Here is a 24,163-nt window from a genome sequence, read left to right on the forward strand (position 1 = left end):
CGCCCCGGGGCGGCTCCTGACGCGGCGATTGGCCGGGCGACCGTGCGCTCAGAAACCGCAGCCCCTCTGCCCCCTCCCGGCCAGTTCCAGCTCGCCGCTGCTGCATGGGGCGCCGCCGGCGGCCGAGGGAGCGTGACTGCGCTGCGCAGGGCGCTAGGAGGCATTGTCGCCGTAAGTGGAGCAGAGAGCGGCCTGGAACGGGGCCCCACCTTCGTGCCCCGCAAAGTAAACGTAGTCTGAGGCTAAGCGCTGGAGGGGCTGGGGGAGAGAGGGAGAGAAATGTCCCCGTTTCCGTAGTGTACCCTCCCCTCCCCCAAGTCACCCCGTGGAAGGAGCAGCGGTGCACCAGCTGCGGCTTCTGCAGTGCCAAGGGGCCCGGCGCCGCGCCGGCTCTGGCTTGCAGACTGCGGCTGGACCCCGGCTGGCTCGGGGGAGCGGGCGCCGAGGTACCAGGGAATAGGGAGCCTGGGGAAGCCGTCCCGAGGGTGCGTCCGTTCCCCGCGGGAGGCGCCCCTGCTGGGAGAGGCTGTTGTAAATTTCGTCCCTGAAGCCACACTTTTCGGGGTTTGCTTCCCCTCTGGGGAGCTGCAGACGCCTGTCCCAGAGCGTTCTTCTCGGCCTCCGGGTAGCGCGGGAATCCCTGGCCCTCAGCGATCACCAGCGTTCTCTTCTCTGCCTGCTGTATTCTCCCCAGTCCCCGCCTGCCTGGCGAGCGGAGGGCCGGCGACGAGGAGCCATTGGCTGCGGGCGCCGGGGGGTGGGGAAGACGGTGAGGCGGTCCCCTAGCGCGAGGCGTGGGGACCCTGGCCTGGCCACCGCGCTCAGTCCTGGGAGGCGCTGCCCGGGGATGCTTAGATGCCCATACGGAAGCATGCACGCGGCTCTGGGAACCTCATGGCTCAAAAACAAGGCGCCAGTCCGTCCCGCTCTCGCCCCAGCGGGCTTCTTTCCCTTGGGTGGAAAAGTGGGTCATCTCTGTCTGGGCTCGAGTGGGCCTTCGGGGCTTCTTGGGTCTGAGCCAGCCGACTGCTTCGCACTTCCCCAGTGGCTCCTTAGCTTGGGCGGTCCAGAGGACCCACTGCAGCCAGTGGGGGTGGGAGTGGGGGGAGCTCGCACACATGGAGCAAGAGGCTCGAGTTGCCCTTTGGAGCGGCTGCCAGGCTCTAAAGTTCCCAAGTGCCCACACCAGTAACTAAATATAGGAGCAGCTGCTGCGGACGGGGTGTCACAGCAGCTCCTTTGCACAGATCTCGGGGCTTCAGATAAGGTAGAGTTCTCACCGATGAGGGCTGGAGCCCTGGCAGAGGGTTAGGGTCAGTGTTTAAGCAAAAATCATCCCCCCCAAACCTGTATCCAGGTGAAACCAGGTTATAGATACAGGAGGACTCTATTGCCAGCTCTCTCAAAGCAGGACAACTTCTTTTCTGACATTCCATTTGTTATATCCTAACTTACCATCTGTAGCGGCTTAATCACATATCAGTGATGCCTTGGTGTGGGAAATGCTTAACAGTTTGCAAAGATTTCTCAAAAGTTATATGTCATTTACTTCTCAAAACAACCCAGTGAGGAGGGTGGTATTTCCATCTGACAATGGGACTGCTCACAACAGTGATAATTTTCCAAAACTCTGGTTGGATTAGGCTGCTCTGCTCAAAAAACCTTTCATAGTTCCCTGAAGAGAAACAGAGGACAGACTTATAGGGTGGCCTCCAGCCCCTCCCCCAGTAATCTGGGGACAGACTGGCTTCCTGTCTCCCTCTTTCTCTCATCCTCTGGGTACGTCTCCTCAGCCCCTGCCTCTGTTCCCTCTTCTCAGCCATGCCATGTGCCTTCTTGGCAGAAGGCACACATGGTCCTTGGGCCTGGCGTTGTGTCCTCCAGCATCTGGCTCATCTGCTTTTGTCACTGAGTCTCTCTTACCTGATGGGAAGCTTATTCCGGCCCAAGCCCTGTCTCTGTACCTTTACTCTTCCAGTGAGGGCCTTATAGAAGGGCCCAGCACACGTTTGTTGGATTTAAACATTTCCTAGGGCTATGATGCACGCTCTGAAGAAAGAGGAGTTGGAGAGGGATGTATTGCTGAGACAGCAGCAGTGTGAGTATGAGTTTGGGCCCTGTGTTGACGGTCTCCAGGATTTGGAGCACTTTGGAGCAGTTTTCTAAGGCTGACCTCTGATGACTGGGACCCCAAACCCAGAACAAACCCATATGGGCTGGTGGTTTCTGTTTCCCCCCTTTGGGACACTCTCTGATTTTCTGCTACTACTACCCTTGCCTGTGGGGTTGACCAGATGCCTCAAGGAGCCTGCCTGTAGGGTTGGGTTGTCTTGGGGCCCCGTGGTTGTCGTCTGGTTCCAGGAGGGCTGCCTTGTGTGCCGATTGTTCCCACTGGCCGGCAAGGTCTTTCTTTCATGGAACTGCATGAGACTGGGCAGCCAGAATGGTGCTGACACGCTGATTTTGGTTGACTCAAATTGTTTGCATAGATAGGGGCCCCTCATGTCCTAGGGTGGCCCTGCCTAGGAGGCTTCTCACTCAGTGAGGAGTGGGTCCATAGTTCTCTCTACCACTCATATATGACTCAGACAATTCTCTATTTTTCTTAAAAACAGTTTAAAACCAAAGAAAGGAAGAGCAGCTTGCCTTATTTTCCCCCCGCCTGCTGTCTCTGAGGGCTCCTGTTACATGCTCAATAAATTCTTGCTACTTTTTGGTCGGAGAGGTCCAGTGTTGGGTTGGGGCTGGAAGGAGCAGTCAGCAAAGTTGGACAACCTTGTAGGACCTCTTTTGGGGACCCACTACAGACTCTCATCATCTCAAGTTTGTTCTCCCCTCATTTCTGGGGCCCTCCTACCCCATCTTGGGCCTTATACCACATATGGCCCTGCCACCCTCCCATTTCAGCCCTGCCCATGCCAAAAAGTGACAGGCCTTGGTCACCTGACCTGGGAGAGGGACTGTCAGCTGGAATTTATAAGAAATTCTCCCTTGGGGAATGGGTAGTTTTAGGTGAAGGGAGTGTGGTTTCCTAGCCAGTTAGTGGGGTTGGTGATTTTAGGTAGCCGGAACCTCTTGGGGGCCTAGGGCACATCTGTGCTGTATCCAGAGCATCCTTTGGAATGTAAGGGGCCTGTCCTCCTAGTGACTTACTCTGACACCTAGACTTTACAGGCTGTTCCTGCTTCAATGTCCAATCTCTGACCCACACTATAGGGTGTCTGAGCTTACCACTAGGGGTAAGGTTTTTAATTTGACTAGTTTTCTTCAATGGGGTCTTTAGCATAAGGCACCACTGCTCCCACCTGGTGGCAGCTAGTAGAATTGCAGGCATAGTGCCTGACTGAAAGTAGCCTATGCAGTCTCACCAGGGTTAGCACAGACCCTGGGCAGCTTGGAGATTTACCTTCCCTTTCCTCTCTGTTGTGAGGCCAGGATTGCCTCAGTGATGTTCCTTAGAAAGGTCTTCCTCATCAGAAGCTCATAGGTCAGAGCTATTTCCTATATTTCCTTCCTCCCTCTTCATTCTTATGCCCTGTTCCTAGTAGATGCTCAATACATGTTTGTGGTTATTGATAATGAATACTGGAGATAGGAAAAGGAGGGAGCATGGTATGTTGGAAGAATCCTGGGCTGGGAGTTAGGAGACCTAGGTTTTTTGTTTCTATTTGGCTGATTTACCTCCTTTCTTGGGTCCTCAATGTTCTCATTCATAAAGGCATTAGACTGAGTCACCAAGATTCCAGCAACATTGCTGTGACTCAGGCTTAGGGGGTTGGTCTTCAAGGTAGCATGATGTAGGTGTTGGGTCCAGTTTTCCATAGTCCTCACTATTCCCTGCTGTTCTACCCTGGACCACCTTCTGCAAGTTATCCACCTGGCATTATTAGGACTTATGACCCTTCTCATTTAGATGGTATCTTTGTTGTAAGAGTCAGTTGACTTGTATTTATATTTGAAACCCAAATGATGGCTGTTGATCATCATCACCATTGGGGGAAACTAACTGAACATCTGTTTCAGTATGTGGTATAAAGTGCAGGAAAGCATAGTATATATCTGCTCCCTGCCTTAAGCTGTCTGCAGGCCAGCTGTGGGGGATAAGTATGTATATTTTTAAAAGCTCATAAATAACCCACGTGGCTTGAGCTAAGGCATTGCGTGCTACTGAAACTTAGGGAGGAGAGAACACTGAGGGCTGGGGCAATCTGGGAAGACTTCCTGGAGGTGGAGAGATGGACGTTCTACTCATTCCTTGAAGATGAGTTCCACTGACTTGTTTGTTTGAGTCATATGGGTATGTAACTGGGATTAAGTGCTGGCATCATATCTGCACGTGTACTGTTTCATCATTTCAGCTAGCATTTATTAAGTAACTTATGTGTCCTGAGCCCTGGTCTAGAAAGGTATGTATTTTTTGTTCAGTCCTCATATGAACCCACTGCAGCAGGTATTACTAGATCTACTCAGATGAAGAAACTGGGGCTCAGAGTAGTTAGGAATCTTTCCCAAGACTTCTCAACTAATAAATGTCAGAGTTGGGCATTAGGCCTGTCTTCTTCCTTGGAGAGATGCAGGCACATACTGAACTCAACACTAACTCTCCCTAAGCATCTGAGTGTGCTTGACTGGGCCTCCTTGTCCAGTTGAGCATATGTGGACTTTTTCTTGGTATCTGTTTGTACCCTTGCCCCCTTCTCTCTGCACTTCACATTCTTCTGCCTTTGACCCTCAGATGTGTTCATTAGAGCTCCTTGAGCTGTCTGTGGATCTGGGATTGGGATCCAGGAGCAAAAAAGGGCACTGATGTTGGCCTCAAATTCATTATCTGCATGGGGTGCTGCCGCTGGTGATGTGGGTGACTTTTGTAAAGAAGTGAGCACTGGATGTAGAGTTGGGCCAGGTTAGTGCCATTTGACCTTGGCCAGGTCATTGAGTCCCTCTCTGTGCCTCAGTTTCCTTCTCTAATAAAAAGGAGTTGGAGACATTTCCCGAGTCCCTTATGTCTTCTACACCTGATCGTTTTGATTGTGTCCTCACCCTTCTTTAAGCCTTTTCTCCCCAGTGATCCTGCCCCCCTTCCTTTTTCCTTGGGGTCTTTCCAATAAACTCAACATCAGGCTAACAATCAGATCTGTGGCTAAAACTGTAACTTTCCCTCCGAATTGCTGCATGGAAAGGGAATTCTTAGAAACCACCCACCAGCCAGACAGTGAGCTCTGACCGGGCAGGGCTGTGTTTCATTTGCCTCTGTGTCCCCACTTCCCACCTGCGGGAGGGACCTGGCAGAGGTGGCTGAGGAGAACTGGGAGCTGGAGCAGTTGCCCTGTGGACTGGGCTCCGAGCCTGTGGGATGGAGGGACAGGTGTCTCTCCTTGCACTTGGCTGTACCCCACCTTCTCCCCACTGCTCTGCCTGTTAAGTGAGTCACAGGCCAGCAGCACATACCTAAATCCTCACACCCTCCTGGCCACTGGTTCAAGCCCTGGCAAGGTCATATGTGTCAATCCTCCCAGGAAACTGGTAGGGCCGGGCTGATGGGCAGATCAGCCACTCTGAAGGCTGAGCCGGATGTGGCCTGGGCTCTGGGCCCCTCAGGAGGAGGTGAGTGGCCTGGGCCCCTCCCTGCATGCTTCCTGCAGCCTGGATCCCCGGGGAGGGTGGGTCAGGGGTGCGTCCCTGGCTGGTGGTGGGCAGGCGCTTCATGGCCCTGTGTCTTCCTCAAGCGCAGGTCCCTTTATGAGCAGCAGACCAGCCTGGTGGCTGGCAGCAGGACACCTGAGTCTGCATGCTGAGGAAGATGGGTGAGGCCGTGGCCAGAGTTGCGAGGAAGGTCAACGAGACAGTGGAGAGTGGCTCCGACACCCTGGGTAAGTGAGGGCACGGCTTTTCCAGCTGTAGGGCACCCTGTACGTGGTTTATTGAATCAGTTTGGAAATGAGATAGAAAGAGAAGGTGAAAGACACAGTATCAGCATGCACCCCTCGGCATGAGGAGCTGTGTTCCATGGACTTTTGGTTTTTTTAAATTTATTTTTGGCTGTATTGGGTCTTCGTTGCTGTGCACAGGCTTTCTCTAGTTGTGGTGAGCGGGGGCTACACTTCGTTGTGGTGCTCAGGCTTCTTATTGTGGTGGCTTCTCTTGTTGCAGAGCACGGGCTTCAGGTGCACGGGCTTGCGTAGTTGTGGCATGTGGGCTCAGTAGTTGTGGCATGCAGGCTCCAGAGCACAGGTTCAGTAGTTGTGGTGCCTGGGCTTAGTTGCTCCGCGGCATGTGGGATCTTCCCAAACCAGGGATTGAACCCGTGTCCCCTGCATTGGCAGGTGGATTGTTAACCACTGCACCACCAGGGAAGTCCCTCCATGGACTTTTTATTGCAGTTGTGTTTAGTTTGTGTATACGAGGTCCCAGCGTAAGGTGTATTTCTTACTATGGGTCATAGTTCAAAGAGGTTTGAAGAGCACTGAGTAGGGCTTCCATCTGCCAGGAGCATGTCTGCCTGCCCTCGGACTGCTGATGACTCCAAGTGTGTATGTGCCCTTGGACCAGGTGGCAGTAGCTGGCACTGCTGGGTAGTCCCATGTACCAGGCCCTGTGCAGGTGCCTCCCAAGAGTTGCCTTATTGAATCTTCCCAACTTCCCTGTGATGGATGATATCCACCAGGCATGACTAGCCTCGGATTTCAGATGAGGAGATGGAGGGTCAAAGGCAGAGTGGGCTTTTTTCAGGTCACACAGTCAGGCAGCCCCTTTTCATTCCACTGTTTTAATTGAATTGTGTCATATATTGTTGAATTGGTTATCGTGTTTTAGCCCATGCAGCTACCCTAAGGCTGTAAGCACTTAAGCAAACTATCCCATTTAATTGAATTCAGCAGGTATTTGTTGACTATCCACCACGTGCAAGAGTTAGCAGGGGATCTTGTGTGTGTGTGTGTCCCGCTGGAATGTAAGTGCCATCTTAGAGGCACAGGTGTGTTGCAGAAACACAGAGGAGGTGAACGCAGGCCTGCCTGGGGGATGATTGACGGGGTGGAATTTGAGTTGGGTCTTTGGCACACAGAGGAATTTCACCAGCAGGTTAGGGATGTGTGTGTCTGTGTCTGTCTGTCTGTTTCATGAAGGAGCATTTGCATGGAGGTTACTGCCTGGTAATGGCCCAGAGACTGGAAAGGTGGAGCATTTCTGTGAGCAGCCGTTGGTCAGGTGTGTCTGAGGATCCTGGGGCAGGGGGTAGTGGCCCAGAAAGTGGAGGGACACTCAGCCTTCAAGATGCACTTGGTCACCACCTCTTCCAGGAAGCCCTTGGCCCTGCCCCATCCACCCCTTGCTCCCTTTCTCCTCTGTAGGACTCATCCAGTGTCCCTGGAAGGGAGGGATCCTGTGGTCTTTTGTCCCCCACCTGCCAAGAGCCAGAGCAGTGTCTGGCACTTTGTAAAGCACGTAGCGGTGTTTACTGAACTGAGCGATAGTGAGAGAAACATCTCCTCTGTCAGCAAAGAGACTTGAAGATTGCTGTTAGTTTTGGAGGGAAGTCTGGCAGTGGGTGGTGCTGGGGGGAGCCTTAGGCTGGTGAACTGAGGGCTGTGGGCCCTCAGGAAAGGAATTCTGGAATCCTGTGCTGGTCACTCATATGGTTGCCCTTACCTGAGTGCTCAAGACTCTCCACCACTGATATGGCCAGGATTTGAATCACCACTCTGCCACCTACTAGCCTGCTTCCTTAGCAGATTGCTTTACCTCTTGGAGCCTTGATTTCTTCATCTATGAAATGGGATGGTAATTGTGCCTCCCTCATCAAGGGAGCAACTGTAATGTCTTAAGGTGCTTGGCATGAGTAGCTCAATAAATGGCAGCTATTATTTTTAATTTTTCTCATCTCCAAGGGCTGGAGGTGGGGCCTAAGTCCCTCCCCTCCCCCACCACAAACGCACCTCCTCCAGGTGTCAGCCAGTCACCTGGCTGGGTGTCCCCACTTGCCTTGGGATGGGGAGTTCAATGCAAATCGACAGATCTCTATGGTGAGTAACCTACCCCCACCATAAAATGGTGCACGGGAGTGGGACACATATGTGGCTCATTCTCGTCCAGATGTGTGAAGGGGGCAGGGTGGACGAGCAGCAGAGCGGGGAGAGTGGAATTCTGACCTCCTGGGGGACGTGCTGTTTGAGGGAGGATTTCAGGAGGCAGCAGTGAGGAGGCTGGTGTCCCAGGCACTGGGAGGGCTGCGCCTGAGTTGGAGGCGAGGCCGCTGCATATTTGCTGCTGGGGATGGGGGAGATGAGGGATGCCACTGGCAGGCGGAGAGCCTGCAAGCCTGTGTTGAGTCTAGACTTCAATGTCTGAGGACCAGAGATGGCAAATTCAGTTGCCTCCGCAGGCCAGGCGGGGATTTCTGTGAACAGAGTGGACGCCCTGCCTGGAGTGAAGTGTGCAAGGCAGGGCGTCTAGGGTAGGGAGCTCTGCAGCCAGCTTCTCTCTCTGCCTGGGTCATGCCCACTGAAAAACTCAAGCCAGGCCTCTGGCAGACCTGCCTGGCCACTGCAGTGCCTGGGATTGGAACCCTAACTGGCTGGCACCAGCACCTGGGCCCTCTCTGTTCTGGGGTGGGAGGCAGATGGTTGCTGATTGCTGGTCAGCTTGGGAGAGGAGTTAAATGCTTGAGCCTTGGTGGTCTTGGCTGAAGCTCGAGACTTTCACGTGGAGGTGGCTGGGTCTTTAAACTCAGGGCTGAATGAGAGGGGGCCTTTTTACTTCTTCAGTGCCCGACGAAGAAGCAGAATGTCAGAGCAGGCCACTGTGGGCGCCTGCAAATCCTGACCCTTTGGCAGGTGGAGCTCATCAGGCTCATGCAATCTGAGGGGTCAACAGTCAGCACGTATTGAGCACCTGCTGTGTGCACAGTGCTGGGGAGCTTCCAGGGATATGTGCAGTGGAGTTCTGGACCTGAGACTGGCCCGCCACTGGGACAGCAGTGACTGACGCACGGACTCCGTGCTGAGCCGTGTCAGATGGACTATAGGTGGTGGTAATTCAGAGGTGGGAGATATTGCTGGGTGTTGAAGGAGTCTGGGAAGGCTTTCTGGAGGAGGTGGGAATTGATGTGGGTCTTGAAAGATAGGTGAAGTAACCCAATATGGTTCTCATGTAAAAGAGCAAACAATCTGAAGCAACTAAAAAGCCAGTACTGGAAAATTGCTTAAAGAACTTTTGTTACAGCTATATGATGCAATTTACGTAGCTATTAACCATGGTGTGTAAAATTTCATTACGTGCTTGAATGAGGACTGGCAAATAAATTCTCATGTATAATGTGAATTGGAAAAGAACAAGGATCCCAAACTGTATAGACAGTAAGATGCCAATTATGTTAAACGTGTGTATATATATATAGATAAAAATTGGAAAGAAGATACAAATGGATGTTAGAAAATACCATTCTTCATTTTCTGAATGTGCTATGTTGAACATATTACTCTCACAAGCAGAGAAGAATAGATTTTAGGGAAAGGACCACCTGCCACTCTAGAAAGTGAAAGTAAAACCCACTTCCCCAACAGCAGACAAGAGGTACAGGAGTTAAGGGAGTAGCTCCTGCTCTAAGCCCCTGCCCCTGGGTGTGGAATGAGCTTCCTTGGCTTCTCCCCTTCTGCTGGGTTCCCCAGCTTGCCTCCCTGTGCACAGGCTGGGGGCGCAGGCCCGGTGGGATGTCTACTCCAGTGCTGCAGAGTGGGAGATCCCTGCAGAGGCTGGGCTGGGGAGAGCTTGGTTACAAGCTCTCACCTTACTCAGGTAGGTAACCGTGGGAAGCATCACTCACGCTGCCCCGGCCACTCACGGGTGCACTCCAGAGCCAGGCTTGCTCCTCCTGTAACCTGAGCTTTGGTTCACAGCCCTTGTTGCCTCACCCCAGGCCTCTTGACCCCCAAGAAGTGGGCTTCTTTCCACCTGGCCCCTGGTCTGCCCCTAGGTTTGAGATGAAGCCACTTTCTTCCAGCCCCTCACCCCTCCTCAGCATCATCTTCTAGACTTTCCGAATGAGCTTGCAAAGAGTTGGGAACTCTGCACTGTACACAGACTCCCCTCCCCTGAACCAGACACTCCTCTCTATCTGCCCTCCTTGTCTCCCCAAGTTAGTTTTTCTTCTTTTTAAAGGCCTCATGCCCACCTGGACTTCCCTGGGTCCTTGCACCCCTGAGGGGCTTCTGACCTCACCCTTCCCTCCCTGGCATCAGATGGCAGCACGTCCAGCCAGTGGACCATCAGGCCAGGCTACTCTGCACCCACTCCTTTCCAGGGGGAGGCTCCCAGGTTTGGGGGGATGACTTTAAAAATTGATCATTACTGCAGAAGAGTAGGATTTGGAAAGGCTTGGGAGAGTGTGGGAAGGGAGGGCTCGGTGGGCTGAGATTGAGGCACTGGCAAAGATGGGAAAAAGGAAGAAACAAGGTGAGCTGGGAAGGAAAGGAGCTAGCATTTACCTGGGGCCTGCTGTGCATCGGGCTGCCATACTGGGCATTTAACATGCCTCGGGTGGGCCCGTGCACCCAGAGCCTGTGCTCTGCAACAAGAGAAGCCACCGCAACAAGGAGCCCGCGCACTGCAATGAAGAGTAGCCCCCGCTCGCTGCAACTAGAGAAAGCCCACGTACAGCAATGAAGACCCAATGCAGCCAAAAATAAAAATGATAATAAATAAAAATAAATATTAAAAAAAAGTATGCCTCAGGTGGTAAGGAGAAGGGGGCAGCCCCCATGGGCTGCTTCTGCTTACGTGCAGATCATGGACCCCACTCTAGAGCTTTCACAGTGGAATCTCAGACGTTTGGCATGGTGACCTGCATGTTAATGGGAACCCTGTGTGACTTCCCTGCCTCGAATTTTGGGAGCCACTGGCTTACTATTTACAATCTGGAACTTCCTTCTCCTGGTGGGTTCTGGAGGGCTGGGTGGCAGGGGTGGGGTGGTGTTGTCTGGGCAACCCTCTGGATTTCTGTGTTTGTGTGTGTGTGTGTGTGTGTGTATGTGACAGAGAGAGAGAGAGAGAGAGAGAGAGGGAATGAATATGAACATGGACTTGATCCATCCTCAGGGAACTGAGCGGCTAGGCTGGGCGCTGTGAGATAACCAAGTGAGGAGACCAAGGCTAGTGAGAGAAGGGATATGTTGTTCCCTCCTTTCCCCCTTCCCCTCCTTTCCCCCTTCCCCCTCCTGCCCTTCCTCCCTCCTCTCAGGCTCACTCATGCTTTGGCCACTTTTCTCCCGTCTCACCAGCAGATGGCACCCCATCACAGCCAACCTGGTGACAGGCAGCTGAGTCAGGAACTTGGCTAGGGTGTGAGGGCCAGTCCGAAAAGGGCTTCCACGCCCTGGCCGGCTCACATCCTGTGTCTACGTTCCTAGCTGACTCCACAGTGATTTGATTTTGCAGCCCCTTTCTTGAGCAAGGGTGCTTGGTAAGTGCAGCATCAGGAAGCACTCCATACGTACTCACTGGACCAGAATAACATCTTCCCTTGGGTCAGATACTGCCACCGGCTCCTTTGTCAACAAACACACATTGAACTACTGTGTGTACCTTCCCTGGGGGACCCAAGTGTCCCAGAAGTGCCCAGTCTGGAGGAGGAGACAGACACACACACATACTCACACACACATCCCAAGGGAGGGGGGCAAGCCAGGGTTTGTGGTGAGAGCAGTCTTTTTTGGCCCCAGGAGGGGCTTGTGGGTCTACAGTTCCTGGCCCAGAGCCCAGGAGGCTGGTGCTAATAGTAGGGGAGGGATGTGTGTTTTGCTGCCATGTCTCCTGACCTGTGGAGTCCTGAGGATCAGCCAGGTACAGGTCAGCTCTGAAGGCATGGAGGAGGGACCAGGCTGTCTGTCACAGGGCAGCCCTCAGCCTGGCTGGGGCCACCCGACTCTTTATCGCGAGGGCTGGAAGCCTCAAATATGCCAATCGGGCACATTTTAGTTCCTTGAATTGTTAAACCCTTTCCAGCCTCAGGGCCTTTTCATATGCTGTTCCCTTTGGGATGCTCTTCCTTGTTCTTCATGGATGGGCCCTTCTCATATGTTGGGGTTCAGCCTAAATGTTTCATCTATAGAGAGACCTCCCTGACTTTCCTTTCTAAGTGGTCTTCACCCAGTCACTTTTTTTTTTTTTAAAGAAGCTATGAAAAGGTATACACAGGTAGCAAAGTCCATAAAATCATATATATCTAGTTCAGCAGATATTTGTAAAACGAATACTCATGTAACTACCATCCAGGTCTAGACATGGAATATTGCCAGAATCTCCAGAAGCCACTCCCACCCCCAGAGGTAGCCACCATCCCAACTGGTGTGATGAGCTCTTCCTTCCTTTCTTTAGTTTGATCTTGCTTTCCTTTCATTTTCCTGGCCCTTGGGTATTGGAGAGAGCAGACTGTGGGCACTGGTGGTAGGGCATCAGGAGGTCTTGCTTGGCAGGATGTGCCAGTGCAGAGAAAGGGGTGGAGGTGAGACCCTGGCAGGGGCTAGTGTCTGAGGGTATCATTCAGAGGCAAATAACCAGTATACAAAGGGAAACCAGTAGAGCTGGTTGATTTAGCCTTAGAGTAGAGCTGTAGAGCTGGTTGATTTAGCTGGTTGATTTAGCCAGTGAAACCCAAGGGTTTCACTGGTACTGAGTTGGCACAGTGCAGTAGCCTGTGGTGCAGAAATGCAGGGCCTGCACCTGGCGTGCCCTTCTCATTTCAGAGGCGAGTGATTGGTGTCAGCCCAGCCCAGGGTGCCTGTGGAGTCCTGGCTGCTTCTGAACTGGCCCCAGAGAGGTGGACACATATGGCCGTGTCCAGGCAGGTAGCACTGAGCCCATTTTTCAGGCAGGTGAGGAGGGGCCCGGGTGGGGATTTCTGGAAATCCTTTCCTTTCTCTCTCTCTCTCTGTTTTTTTTTGGCTGCACTGCACGGCTTGTGGGATCTTCTTAGTTCCCTGACCAGAGATCAAACCCGCACCCCCTGCATAGGAAGCATGGAGTCTTAACCACCGGACCGCCAGGGAAGTCCCTGGAAATCCTTTTACACCATGCTGTGGTCTGGCATGCCTCTTTGTGCCCAGGTCAGTATGAGCTCGTTGGGGTCCTGTATGGAACCCCAGCCTCAGGTATAGAAGGGGCCGTGGAGGGAAAGAGAACAGCTCAGTATTGGAAGGCAGCTCTTGGGATGGAGAGAGAGAAAATTTGTTCTGTGGCTCCAGCCTGGGCATTTGCACTCTGCGGAATACTTTTAAAACTATATATGTTTAACTTAAAAAACAGGGCTTCCCTGGTGGCGCAGTGGTTAAGAATCCACTTGCCAATGCAGGGGACTTGGGTTTGAGCCCTGGTCTGGGAAGATCCCATATGCCACGGAGCAGCTAAGCCCATGTGCCACAACTACTGAGGCTGCGTGCTACAACTACTGCAGCCCGCGTGCCTAGAGCCTGTGCTCCGCAACAAGAGAAGCCACCGCAATGAGAAGCCCGCCACCGTAATGAAGAGTAGCCTCCACTCGCCACAACTAGAGAAAGCCCGCGCGCAGCAACAAAGGCCCAGTGTAGCCAAAAATAAATAAATAAAAATAAATAAATAAATTTATATTAAAAAACCCCAGTATGTATTACCTGTGCCTAGTGCACAAAGCACAAGGCCCAAAGGGTAAACAGAGAGGCCAGGCTTCCTCCCACCCTGTCTTCTGGTCCACTGGTCCCTTCCCCCTGGCACAGTGTCTTGTGGAACTAGAGGAACAGTTGTGAGGTTACGCTGGCTAACTCTAGAGTTGCTAAAGGATGAGGATGGTGAGCTGTGTCCTGTAGTTGTTTCTGTAGCAGTGATGGGACAGAACCCCAAAGCCCTTTGGTTGTGGCTCAGGTCTCTCTGTTGGTGAGCGGGGAGTCCCTGAGTCCCCTTCTAGAGCTTTGGAAGCTCCAGTGGCCACGAGCCCCACCCATCTCCATCCCAGCCCCACTGTGGGCCTCAGTCTTCTGGAAGGAGGGAGGATAAGAGTGGGGGTCTGTGGTGCGCATTCTCAAGCACAGCACACCTGTTCCTTGGGTCCCTGTTTGCTGTGATGCTGCCCCGACACAGCGTTGGTGCTCAGAAGTCATGTGTTGGATGGATGGAGGAATTCCCTCATCCCACAGGTACAAATCGCTCAGTCTTCTCTCCTGTTCATTGTTCGGTCTGCAGAAATCACTCCAGCCATGAGAGCCGGTCCAGCCCTGAGGGGCCTCCAGGGAAGCCCAGTGGGAGGTGGAGGTCTCATCACAGCAGGGAGACTGGGCCCTAGATGGCGCGGTGACTTGTGGAAATGCCGCAAGCCCTGGAGACGGGCTGCCAGGCGGCCAGCTGATTGCATGGCATGTGGAATGCTTGCAGAACCTAAAGTGAACTAAGTGAGGATGAGTTCCCCTTCTACTGTCTTGAGTTGTGTACACACCGGGTGTTGGTTTAGCATCCGTGTTAAGGGGGTTGCACAGAAGAGGCAGCATTTCAGCTGAACCTTAAAGGACGGAGCAGGTATCGGGGTGTAGGTGTGGGACAGTAGTGAGGGGAAGGAGTTCTAGGTGAGGGTGTCTGAACAAAGGTGGGGCAGCATGCAGGCAGGTGCTTGTGATGGGAATAGCAACATGGGAGAGCAAAGAGAGCTGAGGCAGGAGGGGAGGTAGGGGCTGGCCCAGGTCTCAGAGGGCCTTGAGCCTCTGTATTTATCACTCTTCTCCCCAGGCTGGTGTGTAAGCTCCTAGAGGCCAGAGACTGTGTCTTGCTCATCACTGTACCCTTGGACTGTGCTACCATGTACTGGATACTCAGGAAATCTTTGTCATATGAATGATTGCATCTGATTCTCTCAGCTGCTCTGGACGGGTGGTGTTTTTATGTCGCTTACAGAAGGGGAAACCGAGGCTCCGAGAGCTGTAGTGGTTTATCCGGATTCTCACAGCCAGCAAATCTTGTGCTGGAATTTAAACTCGAGTCTCTTGGCCTCCCTCACCCTCTGCAACAGGCCACCTGCCTCATTGGGACCTAATCCTTGCCCTCAAGGAGCTCTCTGCCCTGCCAGGAAGAGTGGGACAAACGCATTAGTCATTCTTATGGAAGACAAACAGGCGAGGCGCCCTGACAGGGTGGCAAACACACACCGGGAGCTTAAGGGCGGGAGCAGTTCCATCAGTTGAGGACTTGAGCAAAGGCTTCTTGGAGAGGTGGCCTTTAGACAAGACCTTGTTACATGGTGTTGCTGGGAGAGGATGTTTGGGAACAGCACCAGCAAAAATACAGAGGTGGGAAAATAAAGGGAATTTGCAGGGAACAATGAGTAGTCTGGCTCGGCCAGAAGGTGGGAGCAGAGTTGCAAGCAAGATACCTAAAAAGGGAGGTCGGATCTGGATCCCTTGGCGGGATTGCTGGGCTGCAGAGAGTGGATTCGTTCTGTGTGGCATGGGGAGTCCATTCTTCTGGTTTTTGTTTTTGTTTTTTTTTGCGGTACGCGGGCCTCTCACTGTTGTGGCCTCTCCCGTTGCGGAGCACAGGCTCCGGCACAGGCTCCGGATGTACAGGCTCAGCGGCCATGGCTCACGGGCCCAGCCGCTCCGCGGCATGTGGGATCTTCCCAGACTGGGGCACGAACCTGTGTCCCCTGCATTGGCAGGCGGACTCTCAACCACTGCGCCACCAGGGAAGCCCAGGGGAGTCCATTCTTAAATGGAGAGAGATATTCAGGTGATGGGTATGGAAGGGTGGGGCAGGGTATGGAGGGATTCCTCAGTGAAGAAGCGGCCATGGTCATTGTCAAGGTGGATTTCAGGCTTGTTAAGCTGGTGTCTTTTAGGTAACAGTAAAACCATATTAGAGTAATCACATCTTTGCCACAGACAGCAGGGTTCTTGCCATGAGTTCAAACCCTAAAGAGATATTAGCTCATTCTTTTCTTCATTCCCCCAAAGGGCATTTGAACCCCCATTTTATAGAGGGGGATCCCAAAACAAAGCTTCCCAGGGGTGAGGGGTATGGTTACGTTCAGAAGTGTTTGCCCAGCTCTGTGCTGGGCCTGAGGGGTAGCCAGCAGGAGGGCACATGCTCCTCCAGTCAGGTTCATTGCTCACGGATCCTGTAGGCAAGTCTGCGGATATTTACCAGTTGGGGGAAGATGGTCCAGCACAAGCACGAAGGCAGGTGTCCTGAGGTTGAAGGTGAGGTGGTTGGGACACCCTTCCTGGGGGAGGTGGGCTGGGCTGGCAGGAGGAGCTCTAGGGGCAGAGCGGAGAGGGAAGGGCATTCTAGACTGTGGGAATGGCATGAGCCAAGTCTGGGTGATGAGTGAGCTCGAGGACTGGCAGGTGGGTGGCTGCGGTGAGGTGTGCAGCTGGCGGCCAGGCCCTGCTGTTTGGCTGGGTCAGATGCTGGGCCCACGGTGCTGCTTGGAGGCGTTTGCTGCCACTTCCTGGATCCATTCAGTTGTTCAGCTGTGACCTCAGGAAGCCCACTTACTCCTCTGAGAAAGCATGCCTTACAGGACAGGATTCCTTATTATTTCAAGCCTGAGTGATTGAGGAGGAGAAGAGGCATTGTAAAAATCCAGTCAGTAACTGCAGCTCTTTCGTGCCCGGGCGCTGCCTCTGTTCGCTAAGTACAGTCTCCCCAGCTGTCAGCTGCAGCCCACTTGCCCTCTGCCCTGCTCAGAAGCCGGCTCCAGGCTAACTGAGTCGTCTGACATCTCGTCACCCTGGAGAAGCCCACATGCACATGTGGGCTTCTGCTATGGCAAGAGTACTGTCAGGTCTCCTCTGCCTAGCAAGTTAGACCAGGGAAATATATTCTGGGACATGCATTGGCTCCTCCTGTGGGCCAGGCATTGTGCCGGGCGCTGGGGGTGTTGGGGAGGATGAGAGGTGAAAGGACACTGTCCCTGCCTGCAAGGAACAAGTGTTTGCCTCCCTTTAACCATGTGCATGTGAAGTTCACTGTTTGGGCCATGTCAGAGGGCCAGATGTTCTCCCAGTCACAGGTGGAGTAACGTGATTGACTCTCAAGTCAGGCTACCCTGGTTTGAAGCCTGGCTCAGCCACTCATTAGCTGAGTGACCTTGGGCAAGTTACTTGATCTCTCTGATCAAGTTAAGTCTGATCTGAGTTAAATCTCCGTTTTCTCATGTCTAAAAGGTCCTTACTTTCTAGAGTTGTGAAGATGAAAATTGGGTAATGCCCATAAACGTTTAGAATGGTGGCCAGCATATGCTCAGTGCTATGAGTATTAACTATGATTATTATTACTTAACATTTTTCTTTAAATAAATTTAGCATAGATACAATCTAAAAAGAACTTTATATCATTACTGTAAATGGAAAATCAACATAATTTTTCATTAATAGTTGATAACCCTAAAAACAAAGATGAAAACAGAACACCGTTATGAAATCTTAGGTTAGGCTTGAATCTGCCTCCCCATTAAAGAGGGGGTAAAGCAAGGACTAGAGGACTGAGAATTTGAAATGGGACTTTCTCACCGTGTGGCTGATTGTTATTTGTACAGTGATCACCATCTAAGTCCTTCTCAAAGTGTGGTCGGAGGACCAGCAGCATCAGCATCCCTGGGGGGCTTGTTAGAAATGCAGATCCTTAGGCCCCATCCCAGATCTGCTGAATCAGAACCTGCATCCTGGGACTTCCTTGGTGGTCCAGTGGTTAAGACTCTGCGCTCCCAATGCAGGGGGTCCGGGTTTGATCCCTGGTCCAGGAACTAGATCCCGCATGCATGCTGCAACTGAGTCCACATGCTGCAACTAAGAAGTCCGCATGCCACAACTAAAGATCCCACATGCCACAACAAAGATCCCCCCTGCCAAAAGTAAGACCTGGTATAGCCAAAATAAATAAACAAATTTTTTAAAAAAACAACAAAAAAGGGCTTCCCTGGTGGCTCAGTGGTTGAGAGTCCGCCTGCCGATGCAGGGAACATGGGTTCGTGCCCCAGTCCGGGAAGATCCCACATGCCGCGGAGCGGCTAAGCCCGTGAGCCATGGCCGCTGAGCCTGCTTATCTGGAGCCTGTGCTCCGCAACGGGAGATGCCACAACAGTGAGAGGACCGCGTACCGCAAAAAAAAAAAAAAAAAACCTGCATCCTAACAAAATCTCCATGTAATTCATGGGCACATTACAATTTGAGAAATCTGGTCTTTTATCACCAGATTTGTGAGTTCCACACTTGGTGAGAGATGGGCTCAGTTCAGTCTCTGTGTTTTATGCATGAGGAGATTAAAGTCCAAGAGTGACCTACCCAAGGTCACTTGATGAGTTAAGAGCAGCAGCAGATCAGAATGCAGGTCTCCAGACTGGCTCTGCAGGGCAACATCCTTGAGAGGATGGGAAGCCAAGCCAAGCTGCTTCCCATCTTTACTCACTGTGTGACCTTGAGCACATTCTTAACCTCTCGGGCCTTAGTTTCCTTATCTGCAAAAGGGGACTGACACTACTGCCCTTCCTCAGAGGTTGTTGTCAGGATTAAATGAGATGATGCTCAGGCAGTGTTGACTGCTGTTGTCCTTGTAGAAGACCTCAGAGCCTGCCTGGGCCTCTCCAAGACCTGGCTCAGCATGTGGCCTCTGCTCAGACCGTCTGTGATCGCCTCAGGGCTGTTGGTGGCCATGCTTTCGGCATCAGTGTGGCTGCCATTTCTGTTCCCTTTTGTTCTATGTGTTGGTGATGAGTCATTGATTGAATGAAGTATTTACTATCTCAAATCAGTGACTGCATCACTTGGTTGTATTCTGTGTGGGATTAAATTTTGGTTTTAATTAAATACAGGATTTTTTTTTTAAGTGATTGGCTGGCTTGCCGGGAAGAAGCAGGGATTGTTTTGGCAAGTCCCACATCCCACGATAACACACACATATGGTTGTCTCCTTGTGATGTTGTTGGAATAAGTGACTGCCGGGGTCTTCTACGTCCTTCAAGGAGAAACGGAGCTGAAGCACATCCTTGTAGTGAATTCTCGCATCAAAACAATGTCTTTTCATCCTCATAACAGCATCTCTTAGTTACTGAGTTACACACTGTCAGTTACACACTGTCTGCCATGCTGTGCTTGGCCCCTTGTAGACCTTTTATTTCATGCTTAGAACAGCCCTGTTAGTTAGATCATCTTGTCCTCATTTTTTTTTAAGTTGAGGAATAATTCACATACCATAAAATTCACCATTTTAAAGTGTAACACTCTGTGGCTTTTTGTATATTTACAAGATTGTGTAACCATCACCACGATCAATTTTAGAACATTTTCATCACCCCAAAAAGGAACCCTGTACCACTAAGCAATTACTCCAGATTTCTCAAATCTCCCCCAGCCCCTGGCAACCACCATTCTCCTTTTGTCTCTATGGATTTGCTTATTCTAGACATTTTATATAAAGAGAATCATCCAGTATGTGGCCTCTTGTGGTTGGCTTCTTTCACTTAGCATAATGTTTTTGAGGTTCATCCATGTTGTAGCAGTACTTCATTCCTTTTTATGGCCAAGTGATATTCCAGTGTATGGAGCTACCACATTTTGCTTTTCCATTCCTCAGTTGATACACATTTGAGCTATTTCTACTTTCGGCTATTGCAAATGATGCTGCTATGAACATGCATGTAGAGGACTTTGTGTGAATTCTTGTTCTCTTTTTATGGAGGGGGAAACTGAGGCTGGAGTTAAGTGACTTCCCTGAGATCCCATAGCAAGAAAGCCTCAGTTTGGATCTGGAGGAAGAGAGTGCTCTCAGGCCCACACTGTAGGTGCCTCTTCCTTTTTTAGGTCTCTGGCTGTTCTTGTGTGGTTAGAGCACATCCTGACTGTTGGGTGTGATGGCCATTGGCCAGGGGCCAGAAGCTCAGCTTTGTTTGAGGAGGCAGACACTCTGCAGTTCCATCATTTCCCAGAGGGGCTGGGACTGCTGCAGTAGGTCACGGAGAAAGCACCTCTGAGTTCCAGAGTCTCACGTGTGCAGCATTTGTTGTTGGGCTGTCGGCTGTGCTCTGCAGTAGCCCCTCTGAGCTTGGCCCTGGTGGGATTTTACCCCATTCCCCATGTAACCATCAGGATGGATCTCCACTGACCCAGCCTCCTTAGCCTGTTCCCCATGGATAGCTGGATGTTAGGGATGTTACTTTCTTTAAACTGAGGATAGGGCTTCCCTGGTGGCGCAGTGGTTGGGGGCCCGCCTGCCAATGCAGGGGACACGGGTTTGTGCCCCGGTCTGGGAAGATCCCACATGTCGCGGAGTGGCTGGGCCCGTGAGCCATGGCCGCTGAGCCTGCGCATCCGGAGCCTGTGCTCCGCAACGGGAGAGGCCACAGCAGTGAGAGGCCCGCATACCACAAAAGAAAAAATAAAATAAAATAAACTGAGGATATTTGTAAAAAGTAGTAAGTGCTTGTTGTAAAAACATCATACAATACAGAGATCTATAAAGTAGGTAGTAGAAGAAATAACACCCCCAAAACCGTGGCCATGTTTAGTGGTCTCGCCACGTTCCCAGAAGATGCCATGCACATTTCCCCTTTCCTGGGCACGTTTCTGCCCTTCTCTAACTCCCCGCCAGGGCCCAGTATAACTGCTGTTGTGGTGGAACTTTCTGGACTTCTGCAGTGCTCGGTGAGCTCCTCCTGTGACCTTTCCTCTCCAGGTGGCATGAGACAGATGGGGAAAGGCCAGGCAAAGGCTGCTCTACAAACTGGGAGTTAAACACCAGCAAAATCCCGAAAGCAGTTGTCTCTGGGGAAGGGGATTTCCTGGGAGGTGGGCCAGGGCTCTTTTTCCTCTTAAACCTTTTAGAACTAGTTAGCTCTATAAACACTGTGCACAGATAACAGAATCCAGCCTAATTGTGTGCGCTGGTGCGTTGACACCAGTCCTTGATGAATTGTTTCGCTTGCTCTCTGCACCCCGCATGTCCCAGCTTTCGAGATCAAACAGCATTTCAGAGAACGGCAGCCCTTTGGCTTCTTACGCCAGGATGCCAGTTCCCAACCCCTAGCCCTTGAATATACATGGAGGTGCTGGGAGTTTGATCTTCTGGAAGGGGTGCTGGCTCTTCCCAGCAGGCCCACGCCTAAGTTTTCATGTTCGTGTTCCAGAAGAATCTATTTTCTCTATACCAGGCTCCTGAATGAGTCTCACCCCACCCAGGGCCTCTGATCTGAGGCCCTTGCACCATCCTACATGTTGTTTTGCTAAACTGAGCTCTCTCAGGGTAGACCGCCTGAGTTCAAATCACAGTTCTTCTATTAACCTACTAAGCCTGTGCTTCTACAATGATAAGATGGGAATGAATGTAATACTACCTACTTCATGGGGTTGTTGTGAAGATTAAATTAGATAAAGTGTGTCAAATATTTAAGAAAGTCTCAGGCACATAGGAAGGGCACATACAAGGGTTAGCTATTATTATATCACCATTTTTTAGGACTATCTTCTGACAGTAGGGGGAGGAGGGAGGGTAGTGTGGTGTAGACTGATGTAGGGTTGTAGAAAGACCATGGGCATCGGAGTTGGTCAAATCCCAGCTCTCTACTCCTGGACCTGGGTGACCAACTTCCCTGAGCCTCAGATCCCCCCATTATACTGCATGTTCCAGCATGTTCTAAGGCACAGACAATTCTAGAACCCATGGCTGCAGCTTGCAGCCTCTCCTCTTTGACAGGAGCACTGGCCAGAGCTCTTGGCTCAGTAGAATCACGGAGTCACAGAGTGTCCAGCCTGGTTGAGACACCCCCAAATACCATGGTCTAAACCCTCATTTACAGAAGAGGAGTCAAGGCCCCCGGACAAGTTGTTTCCCTGAGACCCCACAGCTAATAGCAGAGGGACCGGGACGAGAACATGGGCTTCCTGAGCCCAGCCCAGCTGCTTCCACACCGACGGTCACCTGTGCCTCTTTCAGAGCTGGAAACATGAACAAGCAAGAGAGAAGAATGAAGAGACGGTGGCTCTGTCTTGAAATAGCCCAGTCTGAGGGGAATCGGCGGGCACCCAGGGCAAAATAACTTTCCACGAGTGAGCAAACTTAAAGCCCCTGCACAGGCATGGACCAGCCAGCACTTAGTTAATGCGAGTTTCTGTCATTATTGTCACCATCATCACCATCAGTCAGGGCCAAGAAACCACAGCTGGTGGAGGCCCAGTCTCTCTAAGCCAGTAATACTCAAACTCAAGTTGGAGGGCTTGTTAAAACACAGATGGCTGGGCCCCGCCCCCAGAGCTTCTGATTCTGTAGGTCTGGGGTGGAGCCTGAGAATGTGCATTTCCAACAGGTTCTGGGGAGATGCTGATGTCCCAGACCCCCCTTGCCACTGAGAGTGGTCCTTGGACCTGCCTGGTAGAAATGCAGGATCTCAGGTCCCGCTCAAAACCTGTAGCATCAGAAGCCTCATCTTAGCAGGATCCCCAGATAATCTGTTGGCACATTATAGTTTGAGAGGTGATGGCGTAGTGCAGAGTTCTCTACCCTGGCTGCATGTTAGGATCACCAGCGGAGCTGGGGAACCCCTGATTCCCAAGCCCCAGCTCATGCTAATTAAGTCAGAATCTCTGCGAATGAGACTCAGGTATCAAGAGTCTGTAAAGCTCCCCAGGTGACTGGCCCAGTGTGTTGCCAAGTCCGAGAACCACCAGCTAGAATTCAGAGTGGCAGCCAGGAGGGGTCTCAGAGATGATCAGTTCCAACCTTGGCATTTACCAGAGATGCACACCAAGGGCTTAAGAGCCAAAAGGTCCTGCCTGAGGTCCCACAGCCAATTAAGTGACACATCCAGGCGCTGGATAATTCTTTCACCAGCTCTTTCAACTCTAAACTTCTTTAATATAGCTCCATGGAAACTGCAATATACCAGTGTCCACAGGAATTCATTTTAAGTCTTGGGAGGGCTGTCTGCTGATTGGAACTCAAGATCTCTTGTTTCAGAGCAGCTGACCATCCCAAGTGACGGTTACATATTGTAGGGAGGCTGTGTACATAGTGGTTAGGAGCACGAGCTCAGGGCCAGCTATGCCTTTTACTAACAAGCCCGCAGGTCTGTGTCTCAGATTCTTCCTCTGAAAGCAAAGATGGTGATAATAGTTCCTATCTCATGAGGCTGTTGTGAGGATTAAGAGTTAATATGGGGCTTCTCTGGTGGCGCAATGGTTGAGAGTCCGCCTGCCGATGCAGGGGACACGGGTTCGTGCCCCGGTCCAGGAAGATCCCACATGCCGTGGAGCGGCTGGGCCCGTGAGCCATGGCCACTGAGTCTGCACGTCCGGAGCCTGCGCTCTGCAACGGGAGAGACCACAACAGTGAGAGGCCCGCGTACCACAAAAAAAAAAAAAAAAAAAAAAGAGTTAATATGATTCTACTGAGCCATAAAAAAGGATGAAAAAATTTGCCATCTGCAACAACATGGATGGTCTTGGGGGGGTATTATGCTTTGTGAAATAAGTCAGAGAAAGACAAATACTTACGATATCGCTTAATCTGAAAAATAAAACAAACTAATGTATATAACAACAACAGAAAAATAGACTCACAGATATAGAAAACAAACTAATGGTTACCAGTGGGGAGAGGGGAGGGGGGAGGGGCAAGATAGGAGTAGGAAATTAAGAGGTACAAACTACTATGTATAAAATACACAAGCACAGGGAATATAGCCAATATGTTATAACCACAAATGGAATTATAACCTTTAAAAATTGTGAATCACTGTGTTGTACACTTGAAACTTAAAATATTGTATATCAGCTATACTTCAATTTAAAAAATTAAAAATAAATTTAAAAAAATTTAAAGTTAATATGACAATGCTGAGATCACTGACTTGCACATAGGAAGCACTCTATAAATTTTGATTATTATTTCATTAACTGAGTGACCTTGAATAAATCATATGACCTTGGGCAATCCAATCTTTTAACTTCTCTGTGATTCAGTTTCCTCCTTTGTTAAATGGGGGTAAGTGTATAACTGACCTTACAGAGTGGTTTTGAGGAGCAGATGAGATTGTAGGTCTGAGGCCCTGAGCAGTTTTGGACCCGCAGCTGGTGTCAGTGAATGGAGACTGCGGTCATATGTCACAGACAGAAAAACTTACAGTAGTAAGTTCTGTCTGGGGCAGGGTCTGAGCTGGGCTGTT

The 24,163-nt window shown here is 51.2% G+C and overlaps 1 protein-coding gene and 1 long non-coding RNA gene across 3 annotated transcripts in view; both read left to right on the forward strand.

The window, feature by feature from the left end:
• The first annotated feature begins 19 nt into the window (after window positions 1-19).
• The window catches only part of LRRC20 (leucine rich repeat containing 20), a 63,547-nt gene continuing 39,403 nt past the window's right edge, over window positions 20-24,163 (forward strand). Inside the window, exons 1-2 of one of the 2 annotated variants that reach the window (XM_067025459.1) lie at window positions 20-171; window positions 5,732-5,870. In XM_067025459.1, the coding sequence (XP_066881560.1) occupies window positions 5,789-5,870 (82 nt within the window). In that variant the 5' untranslated portion in view covers window positions 20-171; window positions 5,732-5,788. Of the gene's footprint in view, window positions 172-5,726; window positions 5,871-24,163 lie in introns of both variants that reach the window. The other variant, XM_067025460.1, reaches the window with a different exon arrangement.
• On the forward strand, window positions 12,738-13,504 carry LOC136793551 (uncharacterized). Its single transcript, XR_010838948.1, has 3 exons — window positions 12,738-12,839; window positions 12,968-13,097; window positions 13,343-13,504. It is a non-coding gene; the product is annotated as an uncharacterized lncRNA (long non-coding RNA).

Source organism: Kogia breviceps, chromosome 2 (assembly GCF_026419965.1).
Source record: "Kogia breviceps isolate mKogBre1 chromosome 2, mKogBre1 haplotype 1, whole genome shotgun sequence".
Classification (NCBI taxonomy): Eukaryota; Metazoa; Chordata; class Mammalia; order Artiodactyla; family Physeteridae; genus Kogia; species Kogia breviceps.